General features: G+C 41.2%; 1 protein-coding gene across 3 annotated transcripts; it reads left to right on the top strand.

Annotated features, from left to right (window-relative positions):
* Positions 1-310: 310 nt before the first annotated feature.
* Positions 311-15,201, top strand: rgl3a (ral guanine nucleotide dissociation stimulator-like 3a). Of its 3 annotated transcripts, none has more exons than XM_026360476.2 (19): positions 311-428; positions 914-987; positions 1,714-1,971; positions 5,829-6,118; positions 7,518-7,562; positions 7,796-7,965; positions 8,155-8,315; positions 8,408-8,719; positions 8,808-8,911; positions 9,025-9,109; positions 9,775-9,849; positions 10,863-10,949; positions 11,079-11,111; positions 11,236-11,357; positions 11,471-11,566; positions 11,671-11,806; positions 11,987-12,250; positions 12,752-12,866; positions 13,341-15,201. In XM_026360476.2, exons 3-19 carry the CDS (start codon positions 1,783-1,785, stop codon positions 13,520-13,522), a joined length of 2,466 nt encoding a protein of 821 aa, XP_026216261.1. In that variant the 5' UTR covers positions 311-428; positions 914-987; positions 1,714-1,782; the 3' UTR covers positions 13,523-15,201. The 3 variants fall into 3 exon arrangements, with proteins under 3 accessions (XP_026216261.1, XP_026216260.1, XP_026216262.1); XM_026360475.2 differs by having other exon boundaries at positions 7,796-7,971; XM_026360477.2 differs by lacking the exons at positions 311-428; positions 914-987; positions 1,714-1,971 and adding an exon at positions 4,612-4,851 and having other exon boundaries at positions 7,796-7,971.
* Positions 15,202-17,774: the final 2,573 nt, after the last annotated feature.

Raw genomic sequence — 17,774 nt, 5'->3', positions numbered from 1 at the left:
AAAGCATGATGTAAAGCATGGTAGGACACTGAACCCTCAGCAATGTGTCTCTGCTGATCTGAGAGGACAGGAGGACAATACAACCAAAGAAGACACTGACATTTGCTAAAGCACAGTATCATGCGCGCAGTATAGTCCAAATAAATAGCAATGTAAAGGCTGATAGGGGCTAGTAAACAAGTTTAATGGTAATCAAACGTTTTATTGGTGTTTTTTTTAACCAATCTTTTAGAGGAGGCGGCGCTGCGCTTCCTGGTGCAGCGTTTGAATCGCTGCCAGCAGCGTCAGTGCTTCCTCACTATCTGTCAACAGGACTTTCTCTTTAACATGTATGTGTTGGCTCCTCGTTGGGATATTGTCGTGATATCGTGCGTTCATCGTCGTGTCTGAACAGTATAATGTAACCACAGGGAGGAAGCGGCTCCCAGGTAAGAGGTCTGACAGGTGATCAGTGAAGCGTGGGCTGGTTTATCATCAGTCACTGGATTCAACTCAGACAGGCACAGTTAATACACCGATTTAGAAATGGGGAGGATCGTGCTTTTTATTACCACAATCAAAAAATAAATGTATTATTTCAATAATTTGCATCTATGTCCAGCGTGAAAACGAGACTAGAGTTTGGATTAGTTTATTCTAATGAGGAGGCAGTGACCTGGAATGATAACATGTGAAATGCAATCAAACTGGCACATAATTATATATCACTGAGCCAAACAGGGAGGAGGACATTCCAACACACACACTCACACACACACACAGAGAGAGAGAGAGAGAGAGAGAGAGAGACGCACAAACAAACATGCAGGCAGAGCATCATCCACCCACAAACACAAAGAACAATCAGTCCTAGGTTTTATATGCCAGAGTCTCTTCATCCAAGTTTCACACTGTCTCTACGTGAATATTCCAGCTGGACACATACAGCTCTGAACATGGGCATCATCAGGATCCAGGAGACGCGCGTTGAACAGGAGCAGGATTACAGTTAAGTGACTATTTTTTAATGTTTATAGGGTTTAGATTAGAGTCACAGTGCTGCCTGTGATGCTGGGTTTTCTTGTGGTAGATGTAATAGAAACATGGGTTCTCTGTAGCTGGGATTCTCTTGCTTTATGTAGGGAAAGGTGGATTGCACAATTGTAAGATTTATTTATTGGTTAAATTGCACATTTACCAGGTATACTGGAGAACAGGTCATGCTCTTACAGCTGCCTTCACAGTTTCACTGTCTGACATGACACATGTTCCTCAAGTACTGTCATTTCACTACAACATAGACACCCTGGTATTTACACTAAATGCTACATCCTTGGATGTGTTTGTATTTTATGTGACACAGGTTGTAGCCCATAATAAAGCTGTGGCAGTTTCAGATTTGCCCGTTCATATAGAAAAATAAAAAAGGCTTTTTATAGGTAGTTTGTATCTTGTCTAGGGGTTTTATGTGCAGCGTTTTTATGCTGCTCATAACAAACTGAGTTATGATGAGACATCGACCTATTTCTGTCCCTGCATTGTAAATCTGATCATGATTTTTACGCTCAAATTCAACCAGTCACTTGGCCCATACTGGTCTTTGTTTCATGAATTCAGCTGGGAACAGAATATTTTAAGTTTCTAGCGCTTACAGATAACCTAAAAAATATATATACAAATGCGTGACAATGATGCCATGGCTGGTTTTTCCTCATGCTCTCCTCCCTGCCACAGATGAGGCAGCAACTGTGGGAGCGATCTAAAGACCTGCGTGTGGGCCCGTAGCGTGACACAGAGCTTGAGATGAGGACCACTCTTCCTGTGTGCGGAGGCAGTGATGGAGGGGTGTCCCGCAGCCTCCGCAGCAGAGTGGGCAGGATGAGAAAGCTGCTGTGGCTCAGGCCAAGTCACTGCGTGGACGTCCACATGGACACAGAGCCTGGCGTGTGGCTGCGGAGCTTCCAGCTGTTGGACACTGATGGACAGTGTGAGGTGAGTTTTAATAGAACTACACAGAGTTAATGGCGTTATTCCTATCCAGCTGAGAGATGCTGCTGTCTATGTGCATCCTAAAACCACTTTAATATTTTACCTAAGTTTAGCAGTAATTAAATGTCTTCTTAAATCAAAGTTGTCACAAACAAGTCACGTGCCATTTGCAGCAGGTCCACTTATTGCCATTTTTGATTTATCACAAATTTTACAACAAATATTTGTTTTTCTTTGCTGCACAATAATCAACATAATAGATGAATCAATTATCAGTCTCCCATTCTCAACCTCTCAGTATAGTGGTGGTGCTGTTTTACATCACTGTTGTCTCAATTAACACACACACTTTATTTTTTTCTAGATTAGATAAACTATTAGATTTATTGTCTTCTCATGTGTGTACATGTGACAAATCAGTGAATTATTAGACCTGATTTGAGCAAACGCACCCTATAAATTATGTATCTGTGACGAAGCAGCTGTCGTATATTTAGTTCGTGGCAGGTGTTTTCTCTGGGAACTTCCTCTATTGTTTCCATTCAGCTGAGAATTGCTTCACTCCCCGTCTTATCAAGACCAGCACGTTTAAAGACACTAGTTAATAATGAGAGAAGACTCTCCAGGAAGCATCCAGTATCACAGGGTGTGTTGTGGATTTCTAACTAAAAGAGCGCTGCTCACGTGTCTTTGAGGAAACAACTTCAACCCTTGCTGCCTGCCTGCCTGCCGCCTCATCACCCATTCATGTGTCTAATCAGCACTAATTGAGAGCTCTCCCGGCACTGTTTGCTTCTCTGATCTTTGATTCAGACTCTGTGGAGTTGAGAGAGAGAAAAGCTCATTAAGGAAACAAAAAGATCATTATTCTCTTTTTAACTAAAAGAGCAGTGGGTGGCGTGTTCGAAGACATCTGCTTGTATCATATTTAGTGTTTTACAGTTTGCTAACACACACGCTTCTTCACATTGCACTCCCTTAAAGTTGAACGTAGAGCCTGCTTTGTAGGAACACAATAGACGTGTTTCATGTGGTATGTCCCACCACACCCCTGACACCATGAGCAGGAATTTATGTTATGTTAAAAAAACAGTCCTGGCTGGATTCTTTACAGCATAGTGACATTAACCTAAAATCAGTTTCTTTCTTTAGCTGCATTTAGCTGAATTTTTTTCCTCTGGTATCTTGCATTAAATCTCTTCCTGTAAAATTATCACTAGTGTCTTTGTAATACTGAAAATAACCATTTCCTGCAGAGCTTGTTTAGAAATGTAAGGAAAGGTAAAAAGAGGAGAGGTAAAGTAAGTGAGGGAGAAATGAAGGTGCCACCGCAGTAGATTAGAAATGACGTCAAATCAAAAACATCACAACAGGATAAATTTAGATTATAGTACAAAAATACAGAATAGAGTAATAGTAGTAGTAATAAAATAATGAAGACAGGTGGGATACAGTAGATAACAGAAGCTGTGATTTTGAGGAAATTTGATTTATTTTTTGTTATTTGTTTTAAATTTGGCCACAAGATGTCACAACATTGTCTCTGCAATTCATTTACACAGGGAGGAAAGTTTAAATAGAGTATATCTACTGTGATTAAATCCGTGACAGTTGAGTCTGTGTAAACTAACAATCCTAAGGTGTTATTAATCAAGTGTCAAATCACAGCACATAATTCAAAGGTACTACACACCTGACGGTAATTATGTTACAGTAACGTCTTATTGTCAAGAAAAGCGGGTGTGTTAACATCCAGCAAACATACTGCAGGAGTCAAACACATGCAGAACCACAACATAGTTTGTTGATTGTGGCACCACAGGCCACAGCCTTTCCCTGTAACTGGGAATACTGGCTTTGCTTGACCGACAGACACAATGCAGGATGCCTTATTAATGACAAAATATTTCAAGGGTAGTATCACTGAATGTACTTATGAGTCATTCCACAATATATGTCAATTGGCCTTGATAATTGTTACAGTCATACTTTAAATTTCTAAAAACTGTTGTTGTATACCAGCAACGTGTCCAGGGCGTCTTTGCAACACTTAGGAGGAAAAGCATTCATGATAATGGATGGATGGATGGATTACGCTGTGCAGAATTGATTTTTAATACTGTACTTAATTTTAGAGGGACATGTTGTGATTTGACTCCACTCCACATTTATCTATTCATACAAGTTTTTATGGTACTAAATATGAAATAATCTCTATATTTTACCAACTGAAGTAGTAAGACCCAAATTGATTATTGGGATCATGCTTTTTTTTTTATTAATAATTGATATGCACAATTACATTTGTTTACTTCAGATAAAGGACCTTCGGGGCTAATATAGTATGAAATGGTTGTATTTTAAAGGGTTTGAATCCTTTTTCCCTTACTGACCCTTTAATAAGCTATAAATTACTACCACAATTGTTAACAGTAGTCATTAGTTAGTATGATAGTTTAATGTGATTTTATTTGAAATAGGATGTTAGTGTTTGTCAGGCCTAATATCCTATTTAATAAATATCTGCTCGATAGCTGATGTCATTGGTCATCTTATTTTCCTATTGGTCAGTATTGTAAGCCCCGCCCACACCTGTGTAATTGGCCCCACCCAGTCTGAGGGCGCTCACTCTCTGTCCTCCTCTCCTCTCAGCTGTCGATGTCCGATAAACTCTCTTACTTTAACTTATTTAGTTTACTGTCACTAATGTCAGGCATAATTCAGACTGAAGGGGAACTGTCCGAAAAAGAGAGGAGCTAAATTCTGCCTTTCTACGTGCCGTAGTTGTGTCCCCTTCAACTACAGGACTTTACAGACTGGACATTTGGGGATTTATTTTTCTAAAAGAGCAGGACAAACATGGGGAAATGGCAGCTATCAATGGTAGGTGGTTTTACTTTGTATTAGATTTTATAATGTCTTCTCTACAGCTCTGTCCGGACACCAGGACAAACATTTCATGGTTTTCATTCACTACAGGCTGTACAGGTCCACCAGTTTCACCTTTGTGTGCTGAAAGCAGCTCACTGCTTTTTGTCCGACTTTCTGTCAGGTGATATCAGGTGTAGCTTTTTCAACGATGATCTGCGTCTATTGTTACAAATGTGTTGTTCAGAGACTGAGATAACATGGACATGCTTTTCTTCCAATGCAGTCACAGAGCTGGGTTCCAGGGCTGTGACTAGTTGTTGGGATCAACAGATGGGATGCTCAATAAAATAAAATAAAAACAACAACCCATAAATCGATTTAAGATGTGATTTGCTTTACCTCATCATGCACTGTAACATTTCAAAGCCAGTTGAGGTCAAAGAAAGAGCCGATCTCTCCGCACCACTTGTCTCTGTTTCTCTACACCGGTGTAGCATAGTGTTGTGTAGGGGGAAACAAATTGCTGTTGCTAAACAGTTTTCCTCCAACTGTGTCAAACTGGGTCATTGTCCAATACATAATCTCTTTGTTTGTGGACATAAAGACATGAGTATGTCAATGCTTCACTGACTGATCGTTCCAGGCAGCAGGTGCCCATCAGCGTCAGCCTGACCCTTTTTAATGAAATGACTCAGTTTGAGGGCTTATTGCATTAGTCATGAGGTGTTTATTGTGAATATATGAGGCTGTCACAGTGAACCAGTTAAATCTGTTAATTCAGATTATTGTGAGGGTGGAAAACGCAGTTCCTCAAAAATTTCCCCTATAAAGTCCAGTGAATTATTGTTTCTCCATCATGTCATGCTTGAATATGGTTTTATTTTCTGTACACTACAATATGTAATCTGAGTAGCAGGATAGAAAACCCTTATCGTGTTTTTAGCCTTCTTACTTGCCAGATCTTGATGACCTTCCATCTGTTCCTGCAGGACCCGGTGCAGGAGTGGGGAGAGGAGGAAGAGGATGGGGCTGTGTTTGGCATCACGCTGCGCAGGGAGCCTGTCCTGCCCAGCTCGGACACGGCAGAGCTGCCCTCTGCATTCAGCTTCGTCCAGTATCACACGGTGAAGGTGCGCAGGCTGAAGGCCGCCACTCTGGAGCGACTGGTCAACCACCTGCTGGACCCAGAGCACCAGGAGCCCGACTTCACCCACATCTTCCTTTCCACCTACAGGGCTTTCACCTCCACCAGCACCCTCATTGAGCTGCTCTTTCAGAGGTGAGAAACAGTTCACACCAAAGCTCGGGAGATTCTTGTTTAGCCGATACATGAGTTAAGGAAATCCTCCGCGAGGAACATGAGATCTTTGTTGCTGTTTGACTCAGGGATCTACTCAATGTAGCATGAAAGATTCATCCTCATGGAGCCTATTTCTTAATAAATAGTACCATATTTTGGCAAATATACTTATTTACCTTCTTGCTGAGAGCTGAATATGAAGATCGCTTTCCAAAAGCTTAACCATCAGCCTTTATAATAAATGTGTATTACTTATAATTACTGTGCTAATTCCAGCATTTGAAAAAGAAACTCCTTAAGTTTTCCAACCAAATGACACCTCCATTTACCAAAAACCCCAAACTAAAGTATTGGCATTGATTTGTTATATCATATTGTGCCCTAATTTTGAATACAGTACACTGTCCCTTCAAGCAAATGTAAGTGGAGCACATGAGTAATCAGCCTTAACAATGCCAGATGCACACATCCAACAAAAGAGAGACATTTAACGCCATCTCTATTCATAAAGCAAACCTGTATTGACACTAGCCAGTTTCCTTTGACAGGTATCAACGTCATGAGTTAAACAAAGCAGTCTCACTCTTTGTTCCACTGCAAAGTGGTCATGACTACACCCTCCACACCCAGCAGAGGAGCTGCTTCACTTGGTTATTAAGGCCATGAATAGGAATGAGTAAGGTGATCTCTCCTACTTTGATTTAAAATAAGGAGAATTAGTATAATAAAGCGCTGAAGACTCTTCTTTGCTGAATGTACTGTAAAACTGGTGCTATATTTGTCAAACAGTCGCCCTCATATCTGTGGAGGAGAACAGGTTCCCTTTGACCTTTACGTGACATTACCATCTGGTCAACCTGGGAAGTGCTTTCCCACCCTTGCCTTGCAGGATGTTGTACAGGATGTTGCCCTCTGTTGCTGTTGTCAACTTATAAACTACCTAAATTGACTGCGTTGTAATTGTTGTTATTATTATATACATTTAAATCGTCATTATCTATTGATTTGCTTCATAAATTTGACTTTTACTCGTAAAAACACCCTTATTTTAAATGGCCGCTCCTCAACACTGTGTAGGTTTCACACAGTAGAGATCCTGTTTTGAAGTTGTGAGGTCATGACACTATGTTTCAGTTGTCCTACATGTACAGTACCTTTTATTAAACCCTGAGGGAGACATTTGTCTGTTTGCTCCCAACTCTCTGTAGCGAGGCCACAGGGTCTGTGCAGGGGTTCAGAGCGATGTAGGACATTTCCACAGGATGAGAACATGCCAAGGTTGAACTCAGCGAACATACGTATGTTGTTTGCAACGAACAACATAGTGATACTGTATCTTAACCATTCAGGTGATAATTGTGTTTACCTTTTTTCACAGAGATGACTCAATTGCAAGCCTGGATAACACTGTTTGCCCTCGCAGGTGAGTGCAGTTTATTCTTTGTGATTTTGTTTTGTTTTTTTTTCCCTCGCCCAAATGAACTTTTCATAACCGAGTAAGATCGAACCTTCATATTAGTATTTTCCCCATATTTTAAGTCTATTCACATAAATTATCAGACTATTTGTCAGACACAAATTACACAAATTTTCATCCGTTTAACTTGAGCTCAGTAGACTTAGTTCAGTAACGAAGGACTGTGCTTACCCCATCAGTCCGTTACACCTTGTGATCCGTCAGTGGTTGGAGGAATACAGCGAAGACTTCAACGGGCCGCCACAGATTCAGGCTCTTAAACTGCTGTGTGTCCACTTGCGACATCGCCTCTGCTTCAGGCGCCTGGCTCAGACTGCCCAGACTCTGCTCAAGAGGCTCCAGGAACAAGGTACAGGTGAATATGATGTGATATTATCAGACATCCATCATTTTTATCATTCATCATTTATAAGATCCACTGATTATATTATGTTAAATGTGTCATTTAGAATTTTAGAACAGTGAGAGGTCATGTGCACTGATACAGAAATGATTTCTGTAAAGTAAATTGCCATTTATGATTCAATGTGTTTGACAGATTGCAGCCAGTCTGCGTCAGAACACAACGTTGAATCACTGCAGCAGGACAACAGAGATTTTGAGGATGGAGGAGAGACGTCCATTAAGGAGGACGATAAATGCGGCTTTATGGACTTCCCTGTGAGAGAAGTGGCTGAGCAGCTGACCAGACTGGATGCTGTAGGTTTTATTAGAAATAAACATCTCAACGCTGCGTTAGTGTGGGCATCTGTATCACTTCTTCACTGTCCTTGATGTTGTGTCTTCCTCAGGAACTGTTTGTCAGAGTGTTGCCCTTCCACTGCCTGGGCTGCATCTGGTCCCAGCGTGACAAGAAAGAAAATCGAAGCCTGGCACCCACCGTCCGTGCCACCATCTCCCAGTTCAATGCCATCACCAACTGTGTCATCACCTCTCTCCTCTGTCCGTCCTCACCCAGCCCCCTGACTTCCTCCCCCGTCTCGTCGCCCGGCTCCTCCTCTGCCTTCCTGTACCCCTCCACTGCCCCAAGCTCACCTCCTTGCTCGCAGACCAGCCCCACCCACAGAGCACGCATCATCGAGAGGTGGATCGCTATTGCACAGGTCAGGGTCGAAAATAATTTCAAGGAACTGACTCAGCTGAATGTAACTACTCTCAATGTAACAGTACTCTATCTGTGTGCACGTATAGGAGTGCAGACAGTTGAAGAATTTCTCATCTTTGAGGGCCATCCTTTCAGCCCTTCAGTCCAATGCTGTGTATCGCCTCAAGAAGACCTGGGCGGTTGTCAGCAGGTATGTCAGCAACACTGCAGTGTTATTTTACTTAAAGCTTGTGAACCTTCAAGGTGAACACTGACTCTTCAAAACTAAAAGTGTCCTAACAGATTGAACTTGTTTGGTTTCAGGGAAAGCATGGCCACTTTTGACAACCTGTGTGAGACTTTCCCTGACGAGAACTGTGTGTTAACCAGCAGGGAGATCCTGGTGGAGGTAACTACACTGTGTGCTTTTGACCTTTGACCCTATAGCTTTAGCTACCCTAAAGTCTAATAGAAAGATAAAAAGCAGATGTCCAGTTCACTGTATAAGAAAATAACAGGTTACTCCCTATTCTCCAGGACCTTGGAATGTATTGTGCTCTTAAATAACAAAAGAGAATGAACATTTAGTCCCTGAGCTTACCTGCAGCTCTGCCGCCTTTGTTCTGAGTCGTTCACTGCAGAAAACAATACATATGAATGTGTATTTAGTGATACTGCTGTTATCAGAACCCGGTTTCTATGAAGCCATCGTTAGTAGCCACCTCAAATGAAACCGCAAATAACACTGACAAGCTGGGCAGTTATCTGCAGTAATACATTCTGTTCGGTATATGTACTATTTAATGCTCTCATAGCACACAAACACACACACCCCTGAGGGCAGATAGACTGTAACTACAGTAAGTGAATGGGATTGTTCTCAAACTCATAGTTGTCACACAGGCTGCATGGCTGAGTTACCCTCCCACTCTGTCAGCAGGTGCTCAACCTTAAAAAGAACAGTTATGTAACACGTTGTTGTCGTCTCACACCAAGTGCCCGCACATGAACTTGCTGAATTTGAGTCATTTCATTTAATCAAATCTGACTGCATTGCTGTGTGTCATTGTGCAGGATGGGAGTCAACCCGACAGCACAGCCACCCCAACCTCTAAATCATCCCGGCTCTGCTCGGTGTCTAGACAGATGGTAAGAGTGTCCTTCACACAAGAACAGTTATCATTTGCTTTAAAATAACCTTTTGGTCTCTCAGTTTCTGTTTTTCACCACCAAAATAAAATCAATATGCCAAGCAGTAAAAATGAAAGGCAGAGGTTTGGTTTTCTCTGCATCATCAATTCTGCTTCCCCAAAAGTCACATGTTTTCAAGCTGAAATACTTTTCTAAAATTGACACTAAATTTCCAGTTCCTCTCTTCAGTTTCAGTCTGTCCGTTCAGTGGAACAAAATGGTTATACACTCAACAAGTCAGTCAATCGTTACATGCATGTGCAATTTGTGCCACATTTTAGCACATATGTATGTAATAGTTCTTTATACTACCAAAATCACTTTGTTCAGGAAGTCATAGTCCCTGTGTTTTCTCCATCCTTTGCTCAGAGACAATAATTTTACTCCAAGTTAATGAGACTAATGTGGTCTTTTTATGTATTTATACTGTATCATACAGTATATACAATATACACTGCCCATCCAAAATAAACGATAACCAACCAAATGGGTGAGAGCCTCCCACTGGATAATTACTGCATGGATGATTATGTTTCAGCTGGCAAAAAGTTCTAAACTTGTTAACTTATAAACAAGTTATTTAACTCTAACTGAGGCAGTGAGTAGCTTCTCAATTCTTAAACAACCATGTCTGAAGACACATCCTGTGGTCATGGAAAAGATGTTAATGTGTTCATCTAAGGACTCATCATCATAATCATCGGGCTCAAATTGTGAAAGAGTGGTTCAGGGAGCATGGCACATTATTTTCACACATGGATTAGTCACCACAGAGTCCAGACCTTAACCCCATTGAGAATCCTTGGGATGAGCTGGAGAAGACCTTGTGCAGCGGTCTGACTCTCCCATCATTAACACAAGATCTTGCTCTAATCAAAACTAAAGGCGGTCTAATGAAATATATGTATAGTGAGTTAATTATGGAGTCATACTCTTTACAGAAATGTAAACGTGTCTTTGTTTGTCCTCAGAACTGCAGCAGTGGTGTTGTACCATATCTGGGCACTTACCTGACTGTCCTCACTATGCTGGACACAGCTCTGCCCGACACTGTGGAGGTCAGTACACATCACAGCCAAACACCTGTTTTGCTCTTTCTTTGATACTTTGATTTAAAGTATGAAGTATACAGTATATACAGTATTTACACTGAAACACTGACTCTGGTTGTTTTTCTTTTGCTGCAGGGAGGACTCATCAACTTTGAGAAGCGCCGACGGGTAGGTGTCGCCTCCTAGTGGTGTCTTGTATAAATGTATAACCTTGATGTATTTTAGATTTTTGTGCTCTTTGATTATTTTCTGTTCCTGGAGTTTACCTTTCTTTGATTTATTTCTCTTTTAGGAATTTGAAATTCTTTCCCAGATCCGACAACTTCAGACTTCCTGTTCCCAATACTCACTTCCAGTGAACCCTTTAATCACATCATGGCTGCAGGCACACACACTGCTCACAGACCAGGAAAGGTGAGACAAATGCTTACAGTTCTAGCAGTATAAGTATAAATATAAATAAATATAAAGACAATTAAAATCTCTTGCATCATGTCTTATTAGTCTGTGTTTTTTGCCTTGTGCAGCCATGAACTGTCTCGTGACCTGGAGCCCCCAGTTGACCCCTGTCCCAGCTCGCCCAACTTATGGAGCAGTCGTCTGCTTGCTAAGAAGCTCACCTCGTAAGTCAAGAAAACAACCTCTAATAAAATAGATATATACAACTCATTTAATCATTTAGGTGAAAGTTCTCAGCTTAAATGGTGTTTGTACTGTGTGTATGAAGGTTGCGAACAGGCTGTGACAGCTCTATCAGAAAGACCCACGCTGACCAGATCAGTGTGTCATCTGGCTCCAGTAGTAGTTCTGACATGGAGGACCTCTCTAACCCTCAGCCCTCTCCCATCAGACTTAAAGTGAAGGTATGAGCACTGATGGTCTTCACACACATGGGTTTGTATTGAGTGGAGGTCGGGACCATTAAAGTTAACAACATAAATGAACATTATTTCATAGATTTACTTCTGTGGTGCCTTACAATTAGTTGGACTTGACTAGAAATTGGAAGATAATGTCATTTTCCCCCCCTCTCTTGTCCTCAGTCTCTCTCGGGCTCTCTAAACAACGTGGCAGAGGATTTCTCTTCCAGCACCATGTCCTCCTCTCCCAGTCTTTCCAGCTCCTCCTGCAGCTCCTCTCATCCAGACCTCAGCTCCTCATCTCTGATGCTGAGCCCTGAGTCGTCAACCTCCTGCTGCGCTCCTCAGGCCACGCTGCCTGTTTACAACAAACAGGTTGCAGACTTATGTATCATCAGGGTCAGCGTGGAGTGTGTCAGCAATGGAAACGTCTACAAGAGCATATTGGTAAGAGCAAAGGTTTTGTAATTGAGCATTACTAAAGTCAGCCAGCCTCTTGTTGGTTGACTTAGTTTAGTACTTTCTATTAAAAGAAAAGCAGAAGTGTCAGGACTCGCTGTTGCTTAATGACCTGTCTTAACCCCTTTATATGGAAAACAAAAGGCGTCATGTTTCATCAAAAGGTTTTTTATTGACAGTTACACTTTAAACAGCTTCTTTGCAGGATTTGTGCATCTAACAGTGCAACTAACACAATTTATCCATCCCCAAAATGCTACCTTTGTGATAAAATGAAAAAAATAGGAACATTAAAAAAGACATTATTACTGTGTCTCTTTTCTAGTTATGACTGATGTCACTGCAGTCCCTAGTCTATTATAAGCAGGAATGCTTACATAAATACTAAATAGAAAAATTGCAGGCCTAAAAGTATGTCACTGTCTGATTAGATGTTAATTATTGACTTTGGTTGGATTTTGAAATCTCACCTTGATGTTGCTTCTCCAGCTGAGCAGTCAGGACCACACACCTCAGGTGATTCAAAGGGCTCTTGAAAAACACAACATGGAGGACATCAGCTATCAGGACTTCAACCTCTGGCAGATGCTCAACAATGGAAAAGGTGAATATATCCTCTAGACTAGCAGACTGATGTTTTCTCAGTGCAGAACAAGTTCCTCTTGACAGTACTGGTCCTGAATTATAAAGCTGCCAGTCAAGCAGTAGCAGAGCTTCATTAAAAATTAAAACCTTGGTCTTAAGACACATCAACAATTTGTATAAGTGTATAAACTGCCTAAATAAGAGTCAATATTTCATTTAAAGGCAGGAAAAAAGGCCGTCATCAGCAGTAAATGGCAGAAAATTCACTGTAGACGTAAATCACCACTCTGCCTCTAATAAATATTAATAATCCAAAAAACATGCGAGACAAGGTGGAATTTTCACTGCCTTCACTTATCTTTATATCTTTATACTAAACATAAAATAGACATTTTCAAAAATGACTCTTCCTATCTAGAAGTCAAGTTTATGAAGTGGAAGTAGGCTGGGGAAAACACTTCATCACTTCACACTATTACTCTTTCTGCCTCAGAGCTCCAGATCCCTGACAAAGCCAATGTATTTTATGCCATGTGTACCACCGCCAACTACGACTTTGTGTTGCGCCAGCGCTGGAGGAGCCATGGTGGACATCTCTGCAATTCTTCCAGCCCTGGAGCTCAACCCAAGATCCGCCACACCAAGTCTAAAGCATCTGTCCTGACTGAAGGCTAGCAGTCCAGCTAGAGGATTGAGCTGTTCATCTGCAACACCACATCTGTGGCCGTTAAAAACCCCTCATCACCATGAGACTGTCCCTGCGCAGCAGGTGTGAGCTGCTCCATGGAGAAACAAGGACACCTGAGAGCTTTGGCTGAAAAATAACCTTGAGGAGTTCTCATCAGTGAAACAGTCCAAAACGAGAGCAACACGGAAATGTGTTACACCAAGAAATACTGTAGACTGTTTAAAGAGAGTGCAAGGGAAATGTCCAGGTATTGAGGAGTGGGATGCAAAGAAGAACCAGAGACGTGACTTTCACCTTAAAATCCAACATATGTGGATAAATAAACTGCACTTACCCAGGACTGTCTTATATTAAATAAACATACTGGTATTACATGGTGGATCACTGCTCAACATGAATCCAGAGCCAAACCTGGAAGAACACTAGCTTTTACTGCAACTACCAGATGTGGAACTTTCCCTTCAGCTTGTTTGTCTGAATGAGCACGAGGAGCTGCTGATTCCAAAAACCCCGCTGAACAAAATAACAGAACAACAGCCAGTGAGACTGGCTGAGTGTGGGATGCTCACTGTTGACGAGTAACTGATGTGGGTCAAATGTGAAATCTGATCAACAGTGACAGTGGCCCAAATCAAATGGTGTTTGTTTCTCCGGACGTGGAGATTTGATGTGTCCTCTGAGTATTCAGTCATCCTCTAGTAGAGGTTTTAAATGTTTTAATGTAACTTAATATAATTTAAAATTATTTAACACAGTACAGTATTCACATATTAGAGCAAAATATTTGTTTTTCTGTCTTTAATGCTACACTCGGACATTAATGTCTGTTATCTGTGATATCTCATAAGCTCAGCTCAAGTTTGCATCACTTTAAATGAAGTAAGCAGATTTACACTGCTGTCATTAAATGAAGGAGACTTTGTATGCCAGCTGCACATGATAAATGTTCCTATCCAGCAGTCGTGCCTGGACTGTGGCATTTGTGAGGAAGAGGAAGAGGAGCTGAACTGGTGACATGGAGGCGTCTTTGTTGTATGTTAAACAGTGTGATTGAGACGAGGCTGCATTGAAGTCTGGAATCTAGAGAAGCTCAACGTCAGCGTGCAAGAACAGGGCCTGTGCTAGGAAGTGGTGTCTAGATAACTTCACCTGCTATGTGCAATTCTATGTTTTAACTGAAGAATGACTCCGGTATGTGCAAATGAAACGTTTCAGTATGTGAATTAACTCAGTGATGTAAAATCCTCCCAAAACTACCAGTCAGCTTTCTGCAAGTGCTAAGTGCTATTCAGTTTACTGCTTTCCAGTCACTGGAAGATACACTGAGTAGTTCACGTCCATGTGTTAAATAACTTAATAAAGAGACATACACATTGATGAAGACTGCCGAGTCTCGTGCAGGGTTTAAAGCTACTGTGGTTTAGGAACAGTCAAGTGAAAGGTTGATGATCAGGTCTGTCAGCTACGATCTATGAAGGAAGGGTCCACAGCGGGACTTCTGCTGTGTCTCTCAACTTTATTATTAGTCGCCTTTTTTATCAGTTATTTCCTTTTCTATTGGAAATGTACACAAAACTATCAGCATTACGCACATCGTACTTTAAGTCTACATGTATTTGTCCTAATGTTTTATTTTAACAGATTTCTATTGTATTTTTAAGTTAAATCTAAGCAATTGCTGTTAATATTTAGTATTTAATGTTGACTAATAAAGCCAATTTACAAAGTTATAATCTTATGTTTTTATTTCTTTTCTTGTACTTGTATATGTTATGAATCCAAGAAAAAGGGGAGAGGCTGGTAGTGGGGTCGTTGGTATCAACATAATATATTACGTGCTATTGATATAGTAATATTGAAGTTTATATTGTAGAAGACTCTAGTTTACAATGGTTTAGAAAACTGATGTCACTTTATGTCAATATGATGCACAAGTGACCCTATCTGGATAAACATAATGCCTGGATCTGACCACTAGGTGGAGGCCCACACACACTTTGACTGTTTTGACCCTCTCAATCTGATGCATTCAATAACAAACAACTGGTTTATCCTTCATTCAAACATCAAGGCTTTTCAGAAGTGACCTACATTTTTGGCCACACCGAAGCAACATCAGAGAAAATCTCTTAGAGGAAATAGTGTCGATGAGCATTTAAATAAATGAGATTGAGATGAACCACGTGAGTGAAGAGCAGCAGACGTGCTGCAAAATTAGAAAGAGGAGAGGTCAACACGGTGGTGATCCCGCCTCTGCACCCTGAACTAGCCTTAAATAGGTCAGAGGTCACATGTTGTGTCAGATGTGGTTGTGTGTCTGTGTGTGCGGCTGTAAGAGGTTATGACCTGTCTGGCCTGTTCTGCTGCATATTTAGAGCTCTATTTTCTGTATCCTGAAGACTTCTTTTCTGTAACACGTGTTATTGACACTAATGTCTATCTATGTTTGGGGGCAACATATTTTCCAATCCTCTGCTTATGCCCCAAAACCACATGTTTCCTACTACTTGTAGTTTATCTACATCAAATGGTAATCCACCCTTCATATGTGTGTGTCATTAGCTATATTAGTTTCAGTGTGTCACCGCCTGTGCAGGCTGCCACACTGATACTTGAAGTCACAACCCCCCCGCCCCCCCTCACCCTCAGCAGACTGCTTATATTACATTAAGACATTCTTGTGTGAGAGAGAGTTCACGGCTAAAATACAGAAATAACCAAGCAGCAATTTGTCCCTGGGAGGCAGAGCAGCCTCTTTTTCCTCACTGGTGGTTGTGGTTTCCTCTTGTCCTCTTCTTGGCTAATTGAGTCTTAATGACTCTGATCAGGCCGCTTTGTCTACACGAAATGACAGAAATAAAGCATTGGTACAGCAGTAGGCTAGATCGTGATGTAAACAGTACCTTGTTTGAGGTATTCACTGAGATATTCATAAATTCAGCTATCAGTGCTGCAAAATCTTCTACTCCACAGTTGACTATGGATGGATTACCAAACGAGTCTACCAGGCACTAGGAGTGGCTCCAGGGGGCAATTTTCTGTCAATTTTTTTTTTTTCATCTGCATTTGGGTTCAGGTTCAGGAGGAAAACATCATTTAGTTTTCCTCTGCCTTTGTTCAAGGATGAATTGTGCCGAATGTTCAATAGTTTTAGTTGTTTAGGTTCACTGTGTTGCTCTAGTACCACTCACTGGTTCAATGCCGTCCAACTCAGAAAGGTCAAACATTACAGAATAGGTATACATGTCTACAAGAAGAACAAAACCAAATGACTGCAAAGAGACAAAAGAGGTCCAGGGGAGAGGGATATTGTTTTGTTATAGTGCTTCACTTTTTCATTATTGGAACTGGAACCAAAACCTAACCTCACTGGTATTACAGACGACTATACAAGACTGCATGTCACTGTGTATATGAGTACTGAACAACCCAAATCACCAAAAAATATTTAAACCCAATTCAAGACAGTACTTTTACATTTACTTTTACATTTAGTCATTTGGCTTTTGACTTACAAGTGAAGTACAAGGCAAGCAAAATATCTAAGCCAAGGAGAACAACATTAAGTAAACAGTAATGTTGTGTGAGTTTCACCTTCAGCATAATCACACAAACATAGAGTGACACACTTTTACGTTTAGTCTAAATCCCTCCACTGCAGATGCAGCCGAATCTGAAGTTGCATGTCACCCTCTCCACCTCATTGTGTCAGCACTGGACATGAGTTGCGTGTCTCCTGTTCACCCAGCTGAAAATAATAAGCAACGACTAATCACAGATTAGTCCATACGTGCGTGTTTTCATGCATGTGAGGACGAGGTTACTGTGTGAACATGTCTACATTAAAAAACGTACACGTGATGTGTGAGCACTCGTTGTTGGGTGTGTTGAGCGTGTCTGCTCGTGCTAGTAGGTCAGTGAAAGAAGATTTGCTCATATGCTCATGTAAACATATTTCTAATTCCTCTTTTGTTGTGTTTCTCCCGTGTTTGTACGGCAGCAGGCCTGTCGCGTAACAGTAGACAGATGGGAGAACTGGCTGAGACCAATGTAAAGGGGTTAATCTACTTAATAACCACCAAGAAGGGCTGCAGGTTACCTCACTCTCCAGCATGTTGTTTGTCTGTCAGGCTGCTGGAGCTCAGTGAAGTTGTCTCATGTGCATTATTTCTAATCAAACGGCACAATATGACCCATTTACTGTATCCATAGTGAAGCACAGACTTATGTGGGTCAAAG

Source organism: Anabas testudineus, chromosome 1 (genome assembly GCF_900324465.2).
Source record: "Anabas testudineus chromosome 1, fAnaTes1.2, whole genome shotgun sequence".
Taxonomy (NCBI): domain Eukaryota; kingdom Metazoa; phylum Chordata; class Actinopteri; order Anabantiformes; family Anabantidae; genus Anabas; species Anabas testudineus.
The sequence above is the reverse complement of the archived record's forward strand: the minus strand, read 5'-3'. Positions and strand labels throughout refer to the sequence as shown.